The sequence below is a fragment of the Rutilus rutilus genome, assembly GCF_951802725.1.
Source record: "Rutilus rutilus genome assembly, chromosome: 9".
Classification (NCBI taxonomy): Eukaryota; Metazoa; Chordata; class Actinopteri; order Cypriniformes; family Leuciscidae; genus Rutilus; species Rutilus rutilus.
In genome coordinates, this window is record NC_140223.1 from 1,805,407 (window position 1) to 1,824,213 (window position 18,807).

Here is an 18,807-nt window from a genome sequence, read left to right on the forward strand (position 1 = left end):
GAATGACTATTACCGTTGCGCCGGCGCGCCAGCCGCCACAGCAAAACTACCGCGGCAAAAATAAACCAGTCGCATTTCAAAGTCATTCACGAAATGACCGCCAGGTGGCGCAAAGGGATATTGTGCAAAACAGCAGCAATTGCTGATTTTTTTTTTCAATTGCCGTAAGTGGGTTTAATGTCAATTAAACAGTAAGGATGAAATACTACAACTATGGTAAACAGAATAGAAAAATTTTATAAGGCCAGAAAAATAGAATAACAACTTAAAAATAGAGACGATAACAATATAACCTGTATTTCATATTGTAGGCCTAGACATCGGTGGGCGACAAGCCTATTCCCCGGGGAGCAGTGCAAAAAAAATAAAATAAAAAAAATAAATACAAAAGCAAATTTATTACCAAAAATAACAAACAAAAGTAAATTATGTGCAATGAAGCTGGTTATTTGTACTATTCTATTGAGGAATGAGACGAATGAAGAGCGCTTCTCGCTCGTGTGAGCGAACACATATTGGAACGTTTGGGCATTACGCAACGAGTAAATTCATGGCCGAGTGGTACAACGTTCGTTTCGATCATTTAGATGACACAGGTTCAAATCCCGAACCAACTTAGACTACTGTAATTTTTATATTAGCCTATTAATGCATTTTATAGCCTATTTGTCACATTCACCGTCTGTCTTCATCATCTGTGTGTGCACTACATTTCCCATCATCCTCCTTGGCACACCTGCACTCATTCAGCCATCATCATCATCACTTGCACTCCCTCGTTAACTAGCCATATATATTCAGCACTCTCCCTTCACTCCTCGTCTGGTCTCGTCAATACGTTGATACATGTCTCACAGACTCACTCTCGCTACTCACCTGAGAACCTTACCTTTATCCGAAGCCTTGCTGCTATCATCCGTCTTCAGTCTTCCACCTTGGAGTTTCCAGCTGCCATCTAACAACAGAGACATTGTTATTCTTTAAGTTAAGTTGCTATCTGATTATCTGCTATTTATATGCTCACCCATTCTCTCTCTCCGGATCCGTACTTCTGCAAATAAAGTTATATTTCACTTACTATCCTGTCTGTATCGTCTGTGATCCCTGACACTATTATTGATGCAGAGAGATTTTTCTCTTTCTAAAACTCTGTTACACCATAGTTTTTTTGCTTATATTTATAAAATATAATTACCATGCATTTCCATTTACACTAAGGAACAAATATTATACTACACTGCAAAAAATGCTGTTCTTACTTAGTATTTTTGTGTTGTTTCCAGTCCAAAAATCTAAAAATTCTTAAATCAAGAAGTATTTACTAGAGAAGTAAAACTACATAAGAAATTCTTTTTTGTTTTCAGATAAACAGTAAGTAACTTAAGTAATTTTTGCTTAAAACAAGCTAAATTATCTGCCAGTGCAGTAAGAAAAAAAAACTTAATTCAAAAAAACTTAATAAAAACATAATCTTAAAACAAGATTATTTTCCTTACTGCACTGGCAGATAATTTAGCTTGTTTTAAGCAAAAATCACTTAAGATACTTTCTGTTTATCTGAAAACAAAATAGAATTTCTTATGTAGTTTTACTTCTCTAGTAAATGCTTCTTGATTTAAGAATTTTTAGATTTTTGGACTGGAAACAACACAAAAATACTAAGTAAGAACAGCATTTTTTGCAGTGTATGACTTTACATCTGTAGCCTATAATAATTCCAATCGTAATTTCAAAAGCAGTTCTGTTAAAAAATAAATAAATAAATATATATATATATATATATATATATATATATATATATATATATATATATATATATATATATATATATAATATTTTTTATATATATATATTAGGGCTGGGAATCAATAATAAAAATAAAAAAAATGAATTAATTGCACAATTTGCTGTAATTAATTGCATTTCCCCCAAGCTTGTAATCATCAATATTTAAACTTAGAATAACCTAATTAAATTAAACAACACAGAACAAAAAAGGAACAGAAAATAGCCCTGTATTAAAATAATATTAAACATCAGTATATCAATATATTATTCTTTTTCAATAATCAATCAACATAATCAATTTAACTTTTTTTATTTTTATTTTTTACTAATTATCAAAATAAAATATAGTCCTACAAAGCTACCAGAGCATGTGATCAGAGCAGGTCATTTTATGTCAGGAAATGATACGAGGATTCAAGTGCAAGTCAAATAAAGGTTTATTAAGAGTGTTGGTCAGATGCAGGTTGAGTGATGATGGTTGATAGTCCACTGAAGGCACTTGGTAGCACAGGGATGCTGAGAACAGCCCGATCCTCTATGGTGAAGAGATGGTGAAGATGATAATGAAGAAACAGAGACGGAGCGGGAACAGGCAACCAGGAAGTGGATGGCGTGGAAAACTGAAGTGCAGGAACAACGATGAACACAGGAGACGGCGACAAGCGGAACACACGGGAACTGGAAACAGACAGGAACGCACACGGGAACATCCACAACGCTCTGACAAAGACAAGGTGAAAACAGAGGGACTGAATAGGGTTAGCTGATCAGCTGCAGTGATCAGCGACCCCGCCCACATGCACACACACACACACACACAATGCAAGACGAGACGAAAGGAGACAGTGAATTCATAAACCGTGACATTTTACCATTGTTGCCCAGCATGACTATACCAGCTCAGTAGGGCTATTGTAAACAGAAGTCTACTACAGAGAAATTTCACGTTATTTGAGCGGACTTTGCTTTTCCAGTGAGTGATCGGTACATGATTGGAGTTTGGGCTGTTAATGACAGAGCAGAACGCGCAGCGCAAACACGGAGCGGAATATTGAGCAGAGACACACACACACGGAACGGAGAGCGCGGCGTGGAAAAGACTCATGAAATCTGCGCGAGAATGAAACCTGATTGCCGAACACAGAGGGGCGGGACTGCATATTTTCGGCCTTTTCAAAAGCAGCCGCAACAGGAAGTCATTAAAACGAGGCAAAAAAAAAGTGCTGCGTTAATTGCTTTTTTTTTTTTTTTTCGCATTAAGCATCTCAAATTAATCGCAAAGATTAACGCGTTAATTCCCCCAGCCCTAATATATATATATATATATATATATATATATATATATATATCAATGCTAATTCAATAGACCATATTAAATATATAAAATAAAGATATTTATTTTATATACAGGCATGTTTAAACGACAAACAATAAAAGCAGAACCAGTATTCTGTTACGTTCATGGTTCCAGTGGTCATAATGCATGCACGGCTTTTCAAAGCGTTTTGAGATTGTTTTGAATGAAATGTTGAAGTTTATAATTAACCCTCTGGGCTTCTTCGTAAATGGGTCACACTTAGCTTCCTCCCGGTCAAAAACGGACGAAGCCTTATAATTTAACTTTATTTTTTCCCAGGATAACCAATCAAATATATTTTTGTTCTATAATATTTTCTGATTATTATTTAGAATTTTTAGAGATTTTTATGATACTTTGCATTAATTATGTAATTTTTATGAGCTATTTTTTCCATTAGAATTAATATATATATATATATATATATATATATATATATATATATATATATATATATATATATATATATATATTATTTATTATTATTTTTTTTTTTCAATAAATGCAACATTTCGCATCAAAATAGAGTGCAGGCCTAAAAAAAAAAAAAAATCAAGTGAGAAGAGCGCCATCTAGTGGCTTCAAAATATATAAATGTGTGTCATGTCCTATAACCGCCTATAGGCTGCCTATAGCTTTTTTATTTATTTATTTTATTTATTCCCATTCGGAAAGAAAAAAATTAATTACTAAGCAACCACTGAATGGAACAACACAAATTATATATCATTTTAATGCTTAGGATCTCAGCTTTTTAATGCATCTAATTACATTTATTAACTCCTAACGAGTGCTGAGTAATCCCTCTAAAACCGAGTATACCGCCAGCAGGCGCCACCTAGCTGCGAAAATATTCTTTACCATATTTTTCAAAAATCTTGCCTTGATTAACACAAAGTTGATGTCATTTGAAAGCTTAGAGTCTGAACTTTACAGTGAATGCATCCACTTTGAAAAACTCTTAAGTATTGCTGAGTTATTTGCTGATAAATATAATTTCTTTTTTTTCATAATCTATAAAATAATGTACTGCAATGTGTCAAAAACATCATACAGCTCATGAAACATTCTCAGATCATTGAAAATGGCACTTCATTTTTTACAGCATATTATTACAATTAAAATGAGCCCAAAATTAACATAATCTATTGCTTTTATGACAAGATATTCTTCATGGAGAAAAAAATGCCCATGAGGTGGTGTCAAAGACTGTACAAAAAGGCTATCTCTTTTCCAAATGCTGTAACTTTTGATTCCTTTATCCAAAAATGATTATTGTTTTATCCAGATGCAGCTAACATGTAGGGGGACTTCACTAAAAAAAGAATTTTCCTCCTACCTTATTTCCTTCCTGAGTTATTCTATGACAAATAAGAAAGATATGCAAAATCATAATAAAAATTATATATATATTTTGTCTTTTATCCGCAGTTTCTCTGCAGGACAATGTCCAAATGTAATGTAATTTATATTTTCAAAAAATTTAAAAAGAGTTCTTTCAAACGATACCTACCTTTTGACTCTCCTTGCTATAGGTTTGGAGTTATTATGATTACATAATTTTTATATAGTTTGGAGCAAAATTTGCTGTTTCAGTCTTACCAGTTAATTTCTCTGTGTGTGTGTGTGTGTGGGTGTGGGTGTGGGTGTGTGTGTGTGTGTGTGTGGGGGGGAGGGTGTCTTATTTGCACTCTTGATGTTTTAGAGTGTCACCCCTTCATTGCTGTGCACTTTTTTTCTGTACAGTGGCTGATTTGTAGTTTGTACCACCAAAAGTTTCTCTGAGTTTTCGTATTTTTTCGTATTTCCCATTAATTTCCTATGTCGGTCATTTTTGACCGGGAGGAAGCTAAGTGTGACTTTTTTTTTTTACGACCCTTTAACATATCAGAATCATGTCCATGATTTTTTTGTGTGTTCACATAGCTGATACAACAAAAGTCACCAAGTGTCATCCCATTCCGATGAAGCAACAATTTTTAAAAATTAAAAATGTATACGTTTTCGGTTTTTTTCATTTTTGACCGAAGAAGCCCAGAGGGTTAAGTGTTTTGGCACACCACGACGAGTGGCGCTATGCATTGTTCTAAAGCCAGTTTTTATTCTGGCATGTTGAATTAGTGTTCGACAAACGCAGCGGCGCGTTCATTTGGATTTATTTTTCTCATAAAAGCTAAAATAACTTAATTGGCTACTCTGTAATTGTTCGGTTATACAGATAAGAGTAGCCTACATCGTTCAAAACTGTAAACTTGTATTCATATTAGGCTAACGACAAAAGTTTGTCTGTCGTCTCTGTCTCCGGGAACTGCGCGTCACAAAAATGAACCGAAAGCCACTTGACTCAGCTCAGTCACGATACGAAATCGGCTATGTCTAAAGCCTGATTATATAATCCATATGAAACCGAGAGTTAGAGGATCTACTCAAACATGTTTAGCTATCATGTGAGCGCTTCCCAATGAGGAAAGGACAAGGAAAGGGTGAAAATCTCGCTCTAATTAAATGTAGGCTAAATCGCCCTGAATTAAATAGTAAAAACAGATCAAATAAATGTATTTGTCAATGTTGCGATATTGTTTCATTTAAGTTCATTATTCTATAAATTTTATTTAGTTTAACAGCAGCATGAAGCTCTGTGGTTCGAGATTCATTTGAATAAATAAATAAAAAACTTTATTCACAAATCACACCCTGGTTGTAAGGATTTAAAGATCCCAGTGGAATTTAATATTGAGTTGCAATTCACACTTAATATTGAGTTGAACATTTTGTTCATGACAACAAATGAACATGCGTTTGAAGATTGTATTTAGTTTTGCTTGGAAAAAGCTGGCCCAAACTGAAGTAACGTTTTAATTCTTCAATTATTGAAATAATTAAATATTTAGTAATAAACATTTATTACAGAAATATTACTACATAGCCTAAATTATTTAATTCCTTCATTATCAACACTTTAAAAGCATATTGGTAATGTCTAGAATAGCGATTTAAGTGTGAATTGCAAACTCTTTGTTTTAAGTCAGTCTCAGATAGCCTGTGGGGGGTTTGGAGAAGCAGTTGCTTTATCGTGGGGGTGCAGGACAATAGGTGTTAATGTTCCGTCTTTCATATGCAGTGTCGGACAGCCAGGCTGATGAGCAGGCAAAGGCAAAATTATTTTAAGGATAAATCTCAAAGTCTCCAAAAGTCCATATGTAGGCCCTATATCTTATTAAATTATAAATATTGTAGTTTTATTTATTGTATTTAAAGGTTTTCCACAAACAATTTCAATTTAGCAGATACAGAGCTCTTTAATTCGCGATCAACTTCGTTTTATTGTAAGGTGAATTCAACAAGGCATGCTGTGTCTTTGAAGCAAAAGGCTATTTGTTACAGTTTTTTCTTTCATGATTTGTGTGAATGACACGCAGAGACATATACAGTATTATCAGCTGTATGGTGTGTTTTTACCCTGAAATGTTTAATTTCGAGAGAGACCCGGCGCGCGCAGTGAGGGAGACAAAAGAAACTTACTAAAAAAAGATCCAGCGCGAGAGAGAGGCAAAGAAAAACGCCTGTTCTTAATTTATGTTGCTTTGAACTATTTTTGTTTTGTACCGTTTTAATTGTTTAACTTAGCTGCAATTTCTTTGACAATAGAATTTTAAAATGTTGCAAGAATAAGATTCTGTGTTCTGTTTTCAAACTTAATTAATTTTCTTTTTCTTTTACATTTTCATTTTTTCTTTTTTTAATTGAAAGCAATACTGTATTGAAAGTATTTTTCTGATTTGTTTGATTTGTTTTGAAAAATGTCTTCCGTTGCTATGGCCGGGTATCACTGTCAGTCATCTCAATTTCGTGAATGATTCACACAAAAAATAATAATTTAGCAGATTAAAGACGAGCTTCATCATCTTCATTTTCTGGTGTGATCGGCTGACAGTCTTCATCATCGTCTTTGCAGCGGCGCAACTGGAATGTAGCAAATTTATGTTGTAATGAATTGATAATTAAACAAGATGCTTGACTTTAATAAACAGATACATATTAAAGCATCAAGAACGGAAAAACATACACGCTGTCGGCTACACTGAGATTTGATCTTGGATCGCTTGAAGCTCAGAGAGGCTCGTGTTGTTGCATTGACCACAGAGCTATCGTCTGAATACTGTTAAACTAATGTCTTATGCTCTTATAAAGCCTCATTGATGTGGCCTAATATTTTTCTATTGCAATGTTTTATGTTGAATTTTTTTTTATTATTCAATTTATTCAATTTAATTTCAGTAATTTCAGTATTGTGATTATGAATTTGTGCAATGTTTCATTTGAATTGATCTGCTACCAGCTTTCAATCGCTCTCAATGAGCCGCGGCGCGGCGGCAGATTACGCAATAGAGAATAAACTGACACTTTGCAAAGTCTGTGATTGTAGCGCCTCTTAGCGGTAAGAGGCTGCAAATACACATCCGCAATTTACCGCCGCGGGAACGGCGTTGAGTACCATCTGTAGGTTGTGCCCCACTCTCCCCTATCACTTCTTTAAAAGTTATAGTTAAAATCAACATTTATCAGTCAGTCAGTCAGTCTGTTACTAGCAATGACATCAAGTAAATGTAAGCTGACATTTTAATGTAATAGGTGTAAAATTAAGCAGATTATTCTAACTGCTGGTTCAGAGAGTGTGTTGAAGTTTGTTTGGTTTGTTGAAAGCTACACAGTGCTGTTACACACCAAGACAAAACATTTGCAAAACACACTTACAGTTAAAAGTTACAGACGTGTAACAACACTCCCTGGTGTTTCCTAAGACAGAAGATTCCAGTAAAAGTGCACAACATTTATAAGTCTGTATGCTTTTTATTTTACTTAGTTTTAAAACCAGTTCAGTCCAGCAGAAGAGATCAAACCCAGAGTCCAGCTGTGTGTCTATGAAGAGTAACTGGTCTATGGAGAAACCAATACATTCTAAGAGTGGAAACACACAGTCTGATCTCAGGTATATCACTTCTATAAAATATATGCTTATAGTTTTTGATTTTTGAGTGTAATGCGTTACAATCCTGTAAGTTTCATTCTATTAATGATCATCATTGTGCTCTTGTGTAAAGCTCTCTGTATTGTATTGTTAATACATTCACACACTGTAAAAGCTGTTGGTCTGTTACTCAGTTAATGACACAATTACATCAATATCAGTGTGTCTGATTCTTTACCCTCTTCATTCTGATTTAAGGTCAAACCTTCTATCCAGACCAGTTAAAAACAAAACTGTATACAAGCCTGTGATTCAACCACAAGACTTTAATGAAAGCATGTATCCTGGTTTCAGGTAAAATGCAGGACTTTAGTTGCTGTTGTTTAATTTTAGGTGCTGCAATTCACATCACACATCACTCAAACACATGATTAATGATTGAAACATTTCAGAAACCCAATGATGTTCTGTGTCCCATTATACAGCAAACAGAAAATCCTTTTTGTAATTCATTGCAATGTACTTCTCTAACTTGTGTAATAATGTGGTATTTTAATCTTACAGCCATCACTCTAAACCTGCTGAAGTCCTCAACACATTGAGATCAAATCTGAGAAAGAAGTTTGAGTGTTTGTATGAGGGAATATCAAAACAGGGAAACCCAACACTCCTGAATGAGATCTACACAGAGCTCTACATCACAGAGAGTGGAAGTGGAGAGATCAATAATGAGCATGAGGTGAGACAGATTGAGACACAGTCCAGGAGAGCAGAAACAGAGGACACACAGATCAAATGCAGTGACATCTTTAGACCTTTACCTGGACAAGACAAACCCATCAGAACTGTGCTGACAAAGGGAGTCGCTGGCATTGGAAAAACAGTCTCTGTGCAGAAGTTCATCCTGGACTGGGCTGAAGGGAAAGAGAATCAGGACGTCCAGCTCATATTTCCACTTGCTTTCAGAGAGCTCAACTTGATGAAGGACAAAACACTCAGTCTTTCAGATCTTCTTCATCTCTTTTTCCCTGAAACCAAAGAAATGGACATATCCAGTGATGAGTATAAAGTGTTGTTCATCTTTGATGGTCTGGATGAGTGTCGTCTGTCTCTGGATTTTCAGAGCGATGTGAGGTTGTGTGATGTGACTGAATCAGCCTCAGTGGACGAGCTGCTGACGAACCTCATTGTGGGGAATCTGCTTCCCTCTGCTCTCATCTGGATCACCTCCAGACCAGCAGCAGCAGATCTCGTCCCCTCTGAGTGTGTCCATCGAGTGACAGAGGTACGAGGCTTCAGTGACCCACAGAAGAAGAAATTCTTCAGGAAGAGAATCAGTTATCGGCGTCTGGCCCACAGGATCATCTCACACCTGAAGTCCTCAAGGAGCCTCTTTATTATGTGCCACATCCCAGTGTTCTGCTGGATCTCAGCCACTGTTCTAGAGAAGATGTTGAGTGAAGCAGAGAGAGGAGAGATTCCCAAGACTCTCACTCAAATGTACACACACTTCCTGCTCATTCAGACCAACATCAAACATGAGAAGGACTATGAGAAGAAAGTGAAAGATGAAGACATGATTGTCAAACTGGGGAAACTGGCTTATCGGCAGCTTGTGAAAGGCAACCTGATCTTCTATGATGAAGACCTGAGAGAGTGTGGCATTGATGTGGCAGAAGCATCAGTTTACTCAGGATTGTGCACTCAGATCTTCAGAGAGGAGTTGGGCTTGTATCAGGGGAAAGTCTTCTGCTTTGTTCATCTGAGCATTCAGGAACATCTAGCAGCGCTATATGTGCATCTCTCCTTTATCAACAATAACATCAATGTGTTTGACCACATTAACAAACCAACTAATGGAGATAAAGTGTTACTATCTGATCTCCATCAGAGAGCCGTGGATGAGGCTTTAGACAGTAAAAATGGGCATCTGGACCTTTTCCTTCGTTTCCTTCTGGGTCTGTCAGTGAAGTCTAATCAGAGTCTCTTACAAGAACTAAAGACACAGACAGCAAACAGCTCTTACAACAATAAGAAAACAGTTGATTATATTAAAGAAAAGATCAGTGAGAATCCCTCTCCAGATAAATACATCAATCTGTTTCACTGTCTGAATGAACTGGGTGATCTTTCTCTAGTGAACGAAGCTAAACCTCACATGAGCCGTGGAGGATTACGTGATGTGAAACTCTCCTCGTCTCAGTGGTCAGCTTTAGTGTTTGTGTTGTTGTCCTCAGAGAAGACAGTGCAGGAGTTTGACCTGAACAGATTCATTGGAGCAATAAATCATGAGTAAGTAACAATGAGTGCAATCATTACAGTCTAAAACATTATGAACAAAGAGAAACTCAGAGATCAGAGGTGTTTAAATCACGGGGCACAGATTGATTTCTGGGATATTGTTCATAATTTGCGGGTGTTTCTCAAACCGTGGCTGTGTCCTAGTAAGGCTGCATATCTCGACTGCCACGTCATCAAGCGCCTCTGAAGGCCGTCTCAGTTTGAATGATCTTTTTAAGACAGACTTAATTTTGTGTCTTTAATTCAGCTCATTTTGAAGGATGCATCAAGTGTATCCTTTGTGTTCTTCAATCTCCCACAATCCTTTGCACACATTCCAATTCACGTAAAAGAACTGATGGAAAACGAGTCTGCACTGAGTTTATCTGAGTTCATTATGAAATGTAAGACACAAATAATGTATTCAGAGATGAAGGCATACATGTTATCTTGTGTTTCTGTGTAAATGAATCACTGAACACTAAACTGACAATAATGTAAGACACTGGGAGACACAGACGGCTGTCATTCACTGTATTGCATTAATAAAAAAGCCAGTTAATATAAAGATATTTAATATAAAGTGTTTTTCCAAAATTAAGTTTCAGTAGTAATAGTAAGTGGACGTCTGCGGATCCTCCTGATGATGAAAATTATGTCACACGGACGGCCAAAGTAAACTTGATAAAACAGTTAATGCCCTTGATGCCGTTCCTGGTGGCGTTTAGCTCTTCACAGTGGCGTAGCAGACGGGCAAGCAGGGCACATTAAATTACTGTTGTTATTGTTATTAGGCTACTTTTATAATTAAATTAATATTACAATTCAGTTGTCCCGCAATATTTTCAAAGCCCATCACCATATAACTGATGTGCTGTGAGGATAAAAGATTACATTATATGATGAAGACGAGCAGCTCGCCCTCGGGGAGAAATGTGAGTCTGTAAAGGGATGTAAAAATGATGGCGCACTCGCAGAAGCACTTCATGCAAGGTGGAATTTATTTACAGAGTCAGAGAGGTTCATCCACAGTGTAGAATATATACAAGTGCCCACATAAATGACTAAACAAAACAAATCCAAAGTACCAAAGAAACAACTGTAATAGCAATTTTCAAATCTTAATAAAAAACAGCATCAATAGGCGTAAGAAACATTCAAGAGGCAAAATTGTTATAATGAGAAAAGGGTTTATTCTTTGAGGATTCTTTTCACAACCGCAGCCACCCAGCTGTGAAACAGAAAGCCTATTGACATAATAAAACTGAGACATTTTATACAGGTTTCTAACATCTTGACCACACCTACTTAGTTTTCTGTAATTTTCCAAAGGATATCTTCTATCTTCCACTGGCCTGGACTGGTTTTCTACCCCCCTGAGCAGGTCACACTGTTCTTTGTCCCTGAGGAGCCAAAAGGCCTTCATTTACGACCTAAATTACCTCCTGCATCCCTCAGGAGGGGGCATGAGACCCTACTTTATTACTATACGACACCCTGTATTCCTTGACTAAAACTCTTTCTCGTGCCTAGGTGTCTGTTATCTTCCCGGCCCATCTGGTGTTATTACATCTGCTCTTTCCTGCCCCCAATACAGCTGTTAGAAACCTTCACAGAAACACATGACTAAATGAGATTAACAGTTTTGGAAAACAAAATACATATAAGAAATAATGAATTTCCACCACAATTTCCTCCTCTTTATCATTCTCTGATAACCAATAATAAAAATTCATTCTTGTTTTCTAATTTTAATCAAACCCATTATACTATTAAACCTTAAGACTAGAATTAATTCAGGTTTCTTACATCACAGTTATACTCTTCATGTCTGGTTTTCGTATACCTGATCATTTCTTGAACCTTGTTAAAAGTTCAGAATGAAAAAGCTTAGGCTGTTTTCATAAGGATAGGCCCATAATTATTTAGCAAGCAAATAAATATTTATATGAAGCCGGGCTATATGAATAAACACTGTCATTGCACTCTCGACCTGGATCGAACCCTCAGTCACCTCAGTATAAACAAGAACTAGTATAGTAAGAATAAAGGATATTATAATACCGTAAATGATTATAATTTCAACTTCTGTTACTCGTACCATCTGCATAATTTAGTTCACCCTTAGGATAGACTGTACCCATTAATAACAAAATTTATCAGAATAACACATACAATCATAACACTATGTATTCAGCCTTTTTCAATTAATCACAATATTTTGTCAGGAAATGGTTACTTCTAAAGCTATATTTAATTAAAATCTATTTAATAAAATCTAACCAGAAAAGTTTTATAATTTGATCATTCGTTGTTCGAAATTATCCCTGACTTTTCCATTACATACCGTCTTTTTTCTTATCACCATACTTCACATTAATTAATAGATCTTCTACCTGAAAACACATTTTTCTTTGCACAAGTCAAATTATTAGATTTATGTCAATACTAAGCCCTAATTTGATTCAATCAAATAAAATCACAAAACTTTTCTTCAACCATTAATTGGTCAACATTTTTCTATGTTCGTTGCCCCGTGGACGTTCCATCTTCACCATTTTGACACTTTGCGCACCGTTGCAATGGTCTTTCCAACGTTGGCAAGGAGAGGTATGTTTCTAGCACATATCCTTGATCTCCCACTTTATTCTTCGCATTGGCGTATGGGGTTGCTGATGTTGGTTGGTATAGTTTAAGGTGAGATGCTTGGACTCAGGTCTCACACTCTCCAATCATTTTCAAATCCTTACAAGATTTTCCCTTAGATCACGATCGCACCCCCACTGGAATGAGTCGTTTACTGTCTGCTGTCACCTGTGAAAGCAGACCTTAAGTGATTTTGTTAGTGACCGCTTGTCTTGTCGTCCCTTTTGGTGTGATCTGTGGAATTTTCAACCTGAAACATATCATCGGATAATTTCTTGCTCATTGAATAGCACTCAGGGTCCTTGTCCCCTGAAAAAAACATTCAACCCATTTTGCTCATGTTAATAAAACAATACAGAATCAGTTCTGTTTGGTTTAAAACATCCTGACATCCTGCAAAATGAAAATTTTAAGTTAGGCATTACACAGGGTTAGGCACTGTTTCTTCACTTTGCTTATGCCATGTGCGCAAAAGTCTGCATCTTCTGTAAAGAAAAACAAATGTTGAGGTTATTGTCACATAGTTTTCTTTTGTCTGCTGTGCTGTCGCATCTGCCCTGGCATTTCCTGTCGAAACAATTCTTTTTATTAGCACACTTAAAAAATACAAACAATGCACACAGCAATTTTGTTAGGGGGAAGAATGGCTTTTTGCAGGGCTTAAACCCAGTGTCCTTCCAACGTTTATCTTCCCACCTGTGCGATGGCTTTCAGCAAATGTGAACCCCTTAGTAAACCATATTTGGCAACTGTTATCATCCTCCTCTTGATGCACGAGATCTCATCTCATGCATCAATTTAACATAATAAGATTCTCTTACATTTATCAGACGCTTTTATCCAAAGCGACTTACATTTCAAGGTACACATTTACTTTCTTATCAGTTCTTGCTTTCCCTCGGAAATCGAACCCATGACCTTGGCGTTACAGGTGCTAAACTCTAATGTTTGAGCTACAGGAAAACTGCCAATATTTGTTCATATTTATTTGGTAACATTTGTTTGGATAAAGTTTGCTAACCCAAACGTTGTCCTTCAGCCAAATTTCCTTTAGACATCTTTCTCTGCCTCTGAAATAAAAATATTACTTAAAGCCACAATTTCATCTTCTTATCAAATTGTTTTAAGGCAACGGCCCCTAGTCTCACAGCGTTTCTTGCTTTTCAGGCCTATTGTTTGGTCTCTTAAGCAACTGTCATCTACGAACATTCTCCAGGTCATCAATTGGTCAGGTCAGGTCGTGGTGTGCACACTTCGTCAACGTCAGTCGAATAACAATCTCCCCTTTTTACAATACATAACTGTTAAGGGCTCTCTGGATAATCTGATATTTACTTAGCCTACGTGTTTGTTGCTGTCAAATCTATAACTTTTTCTCAACACATGACTGACGGCTATCTACGACTTCACAATTCTAATTTACACATCAATACTTAAACCTGTCCAGAAAGTAATTCAAGTCTACTGCACATCATAAATGACCAAAATAATAATTAACAGACAGAGCTCGATGATCAATCAACTTAAAGCTCGTCCTATGTTCTGTGTTGCCTTCTCATCAGATTGACTCACAATCCTCAGCTTACTTTCAAATTTGTCATTTGCCTTAACCCATCTATAATGATAAAACACTCTTTCCAGAGGTTAATGACAAATTTATACACACTATTCAGACAGAATGGTTGTCCTAAACTAACACATACTGTACAAAACATGAATTAACACTCACACTCATCCCTGACTATGAACTGCTCATATTTCTTATTCATATCTTTTCTCTAAAAAGATTTAAATTTTAAATGACATTTTAACCTTACATTTTCGTGTATCTTTTATCTAATGTTTTTTATGGCCTCTTAACCAGTTTCAAAGCATGTCTGTTCATTATTCATTTGATTTTGGGAAAGTCAGCTGGATTGTTTTGGTGCATAATTATTACTTTGCTTCAGCTTTCTTTGGCTGACTGATAACAGAAAAACAGACAGAGTACCATCCCAAGCAGTCTCTTTCTCTCTCACTATAAGCAAATAACCTTTTCAACAGCCTCCTAGGACTGTAACCAAAATAATCATAGTCATATTCAATCCTTCTATGATCTTTTCTAAGGTTATCTTTAGTTTAAATACTCAATTTACCTAACCTTTGTTTTCCAGAAAATTCTCTTGACTCATCACAAGTTGTTCTCATCTTTAGCCACCACCATATCTTATAATGGTCCTTTGTCATGTCTAATGATCTACAGGAGTCAGAACTGACACATTAGTTCAACATCAACACAATCTCTGTGTTTTCCTTGCCCATCAGGCAACTAACATTACAACATTTTTTTGTTACTGTCTCCACAACAGATAATTATTAGTTCAATGGTCTCTGCTGGCTCTTGAATGCCCATTCAGATCAGCTCTTAACCTATAATTGTCTTTTCTTCAGGGTGTTGTCCCCTGGCATAGTTGTAGACGCTTGTCACGATGAAAAACAAGCCATACAATCAACGCGGTTTTCTCGTGAGTGCATAGAGGGGCTCACATTTTCTGGGGCAGACTGAACTTCTTACAGCTCATCTCGCCTCTCAATGATCTGCTGATGCTGGTGGCCTCTCCCAGTCATTCAGCGCCACTCTCATACCCATCTCACATAAAAAACACCTCCATCAGGAGATGCCCAGTGTTTGTGGCGTGACCCCCCTGTCTTAGGCCAAAAAAGATCTTACCCGTCGTTGGGGTAATCACTTCGTACACACTTGGTTACCGCTCTTTCCCATCACAGAATCTGTGACCGTTTTCTTCAACATAATCTGTTGTTTTCTGGAGCTTAGGAAAAGGCGCATTCAAGAGTCATCAGAGCCATTCGGACTACCTACTAGTGTTAAACATAGGGAGACAGATTAATAACAACAGTATTTAATCACTTAACCCCTTAACGCCTGAATTTATAAAGCTGTATATAAAAAAAAAAATTCTGTGTGTTTTTGACTTTAGGTAGATGGTAAATAATGTTGAGATTATCAATTTCACTTTTGCACAACAAATAAATAGAAATTTTGGTATGTTGCAAATTTGCGACAACAGGCATTTAGGGTAATTTTGGTATGTTGCAAATTTGCGACAGTGGGCATTTAGGGTATTTTTTTACAAAATGGAAAAATTAATAAAACACATTTTCCCATCTCAGGAATGTAGATTTTATTCATGGCACAAAGTTGTTAGAACTTATAAACTTTATACTTATAAACTTTGACAAATTAATGAATCTTGACAACAGCAAGAAACAAAACACTCTCCTACTCCCTAACATTGACAGTAGTTTTTATACATTCCATGTTACACTCTGTTTAACTCTTTCCTTGTTTCTCCAGTGCATACATTATATATTCTTATAGTGTTATATCCTAACATGCTATTTTTTGTGAAAAAAAAAAATAATAATTTTTGGGCTGAAACCATCTAAATACAGCATTATTATAATATGTAGCCATTAGCCCAATCCAGCCGTTATGGCCCAATGTCGCAAATTTGCTACAAACAGAAATCTACAAAGTACGTAAAAAATATTCGTCACATGAAGTCTATATGAATAACATAGCTATAGAAGCAATCAATAAGCTGGTACATATTTTTATCTTAGCACAACTTAACTCATTTTGGGAAATTTCTCCACATTTGCGCACTTGATATGTGGATTTTGCAAAACAAAATATTAGCTTCGGTGAACCGGATGTAGTTCCCACTCCGACCGCTCCTACGATAAACCAGTGCGTGCAAAATGTTCCTAGGTATGTATCGAATGTGCACAAACAGGCATTGGGGGAAAACACACGCTATCTCGCCTGCAGTCTGAATGGAAGGGGTTTGTTGCAAATTCGCGACAGTAGGCGTTAAGGGGTTAAAATTCATTAATCATCTTAAAGGTAGCAACCTAGCTGCTTAGATTATAGTCAGTGAATTTCGATCACAATCGTACATTCAGTGTACTGTTACTTCTGTAGCCGGAGGCATCGGCCCTGTTTTATGGTGGAAGCTAAAATGAGAGCTAAAAGTCTCTGGTTCTAAAATAAACAAGTCCAAAACTGTCACTATCATTTAAGGTCTGCATTATTATTTTAAAGACTTCTTTAAAGTCATTCAGTTTTACTTTTAAAACATTTACAAATTGTCCTCTAAATTTGTCAAATCTGAACTGCCTGTAGCATGATTTGTTTTAGCTTTTCCATATCTATGATTTTCAACTGAAACACTGTGCTTTACACAGGCTCAGACAACAGCTTTCAGCTGACATTGAATGAGAGAGAGACTCTTGAGGCATTCAGGATTGGTACACTGCATTCTCATAAACTTTTAACTTCAGACTTTATCTGCCATCTTTTCTTTAACTGTAGCCCATCTTAAGGCATCTTTTCCATAAATTACATGTATTGTCATTTAGACATTACAAATATCCACTCAGAATGAGTCTCTGTTGTACTGAAACTGTGGCAGTTTCAGTCACAGCACATGCCAGATTTAGATAAGCAAATTGTTTCAGCAAATCACAAGCTTATCTTTTAAAATCAACATTAACAAGCTTTTGTTTAATCAAATGCCTTTTACACATTTTACATTTAGCAACTGTTAATCCTGTAACACTGCTTCTGTTTATTTTATCTTAAAGAAATAATAAGAATTATTCTAGTTCTTAATAACGTTTAAAATTTCATCTCAATTTTAGTTGTCAGGTTTTCAATTGCCATAATTTAATACCTGACTTCAATGTTTTCTCTAGGAGTTTATCAATCTGCTTCTATGATTCAGCTTTTGAGGCTGCGCTCTCTGCTTGTGATACATTTTTTTTGATTATCATTATAAATCATTCATTAGATTTGTCTCTCTATATCATCTAAAACCTTATCAAAGCGTTTTATTCAAAACACAATCATCCTTTTAGTGACCGGTACTTTTTATAGTTCTTTCCTTTCAAAAGGAATTCCTTACACTTAAATCTTTCAATCTTCTTACAACTTTCAAAAATTCCATCTATCAACTTTCTTTTCTCCCTCATTTACTTTTAGTCATACAGTGGGCATTTACAGTCACTGAATGACCCCGCTGACCGCAATAAACACTCTCTGTTATTCTGCCTACAGTCTTATCACTCTGATCTTTCTAACATCTCCACCCTACTTTACACCCCTGAAACAGTGTTTTTCTATTTAGGAAATGCAAACAGAGCCATTGATAAGCAGTTCTCTGTATTTTCTTTTACAGTCCCCTTTGCAAATTCAATTACAATAGCCAAATTATAATCTTTATCATATTAACATTGATCTACTTTCTAACCCATATTAACACAGACTTTTCTCTAAATTTGTGTCATTTTGGCACTTTCTTTGTTTGGAGCCAGTTAAGTTATTGTTTATCTTTCCAATCACAATCAAACTTTTACAAAACATCATCTGCAAATCTCTTCAGAGCGGAGCAGAGCTGCTTACAGTATTTGCTCTCTTTTATCTCACTATTTATCAGGACTGTTCAGTTACTCTTCATACAGTATTAAAACTTTAACGTGTCATTAATTTCATCAACACTGGTTTTAAAAAGCTTATTCTTCTATCAAATGGTTAGTTTGCAGATTCAACTTAATTTGACTTAATCAGGCGTTCATAAATAGTTCCATGAACTCTATCGTTCCCTACATGCCAGTTCCTTCTGTATCTGCTCTGTTCTATCTGTAATCCAACAATTCACTGTTTGTTCACAGTTTTACACTCATGAACAAACTACAACAACCCTTT

General features: G+C 36.0%; 1 protein-coding gene across 1 annotated transcript in view; it reads left to right on the forward strand.

Annotated features, from left to right (window-relative positions):
* The window catches only part of LOC311297698 (protein NLRC3-like), a 96,647-nt gene that overhangs the window by 19,080 nt on the left and 58,760 nt on the right, over nt 1-18,807 (forward strand). The window contains exons 4-6 of the mRNA XM_084420105.1: nt 8,010-8,135; nt 8,373-8,468; nt 8,679-10,406. Of these exons, the coding sequence (XP_084276231.1) occupies nt 8,010-8,135; nt 8,373-8,468; nt 8,679-10,406 (1,950 nt within the window). The remainder of the gene's footprint in view (nt 1-8,009; nt 8,136-8,372; nt 8,469-8,678; nt 10,407-18,807) is intronic.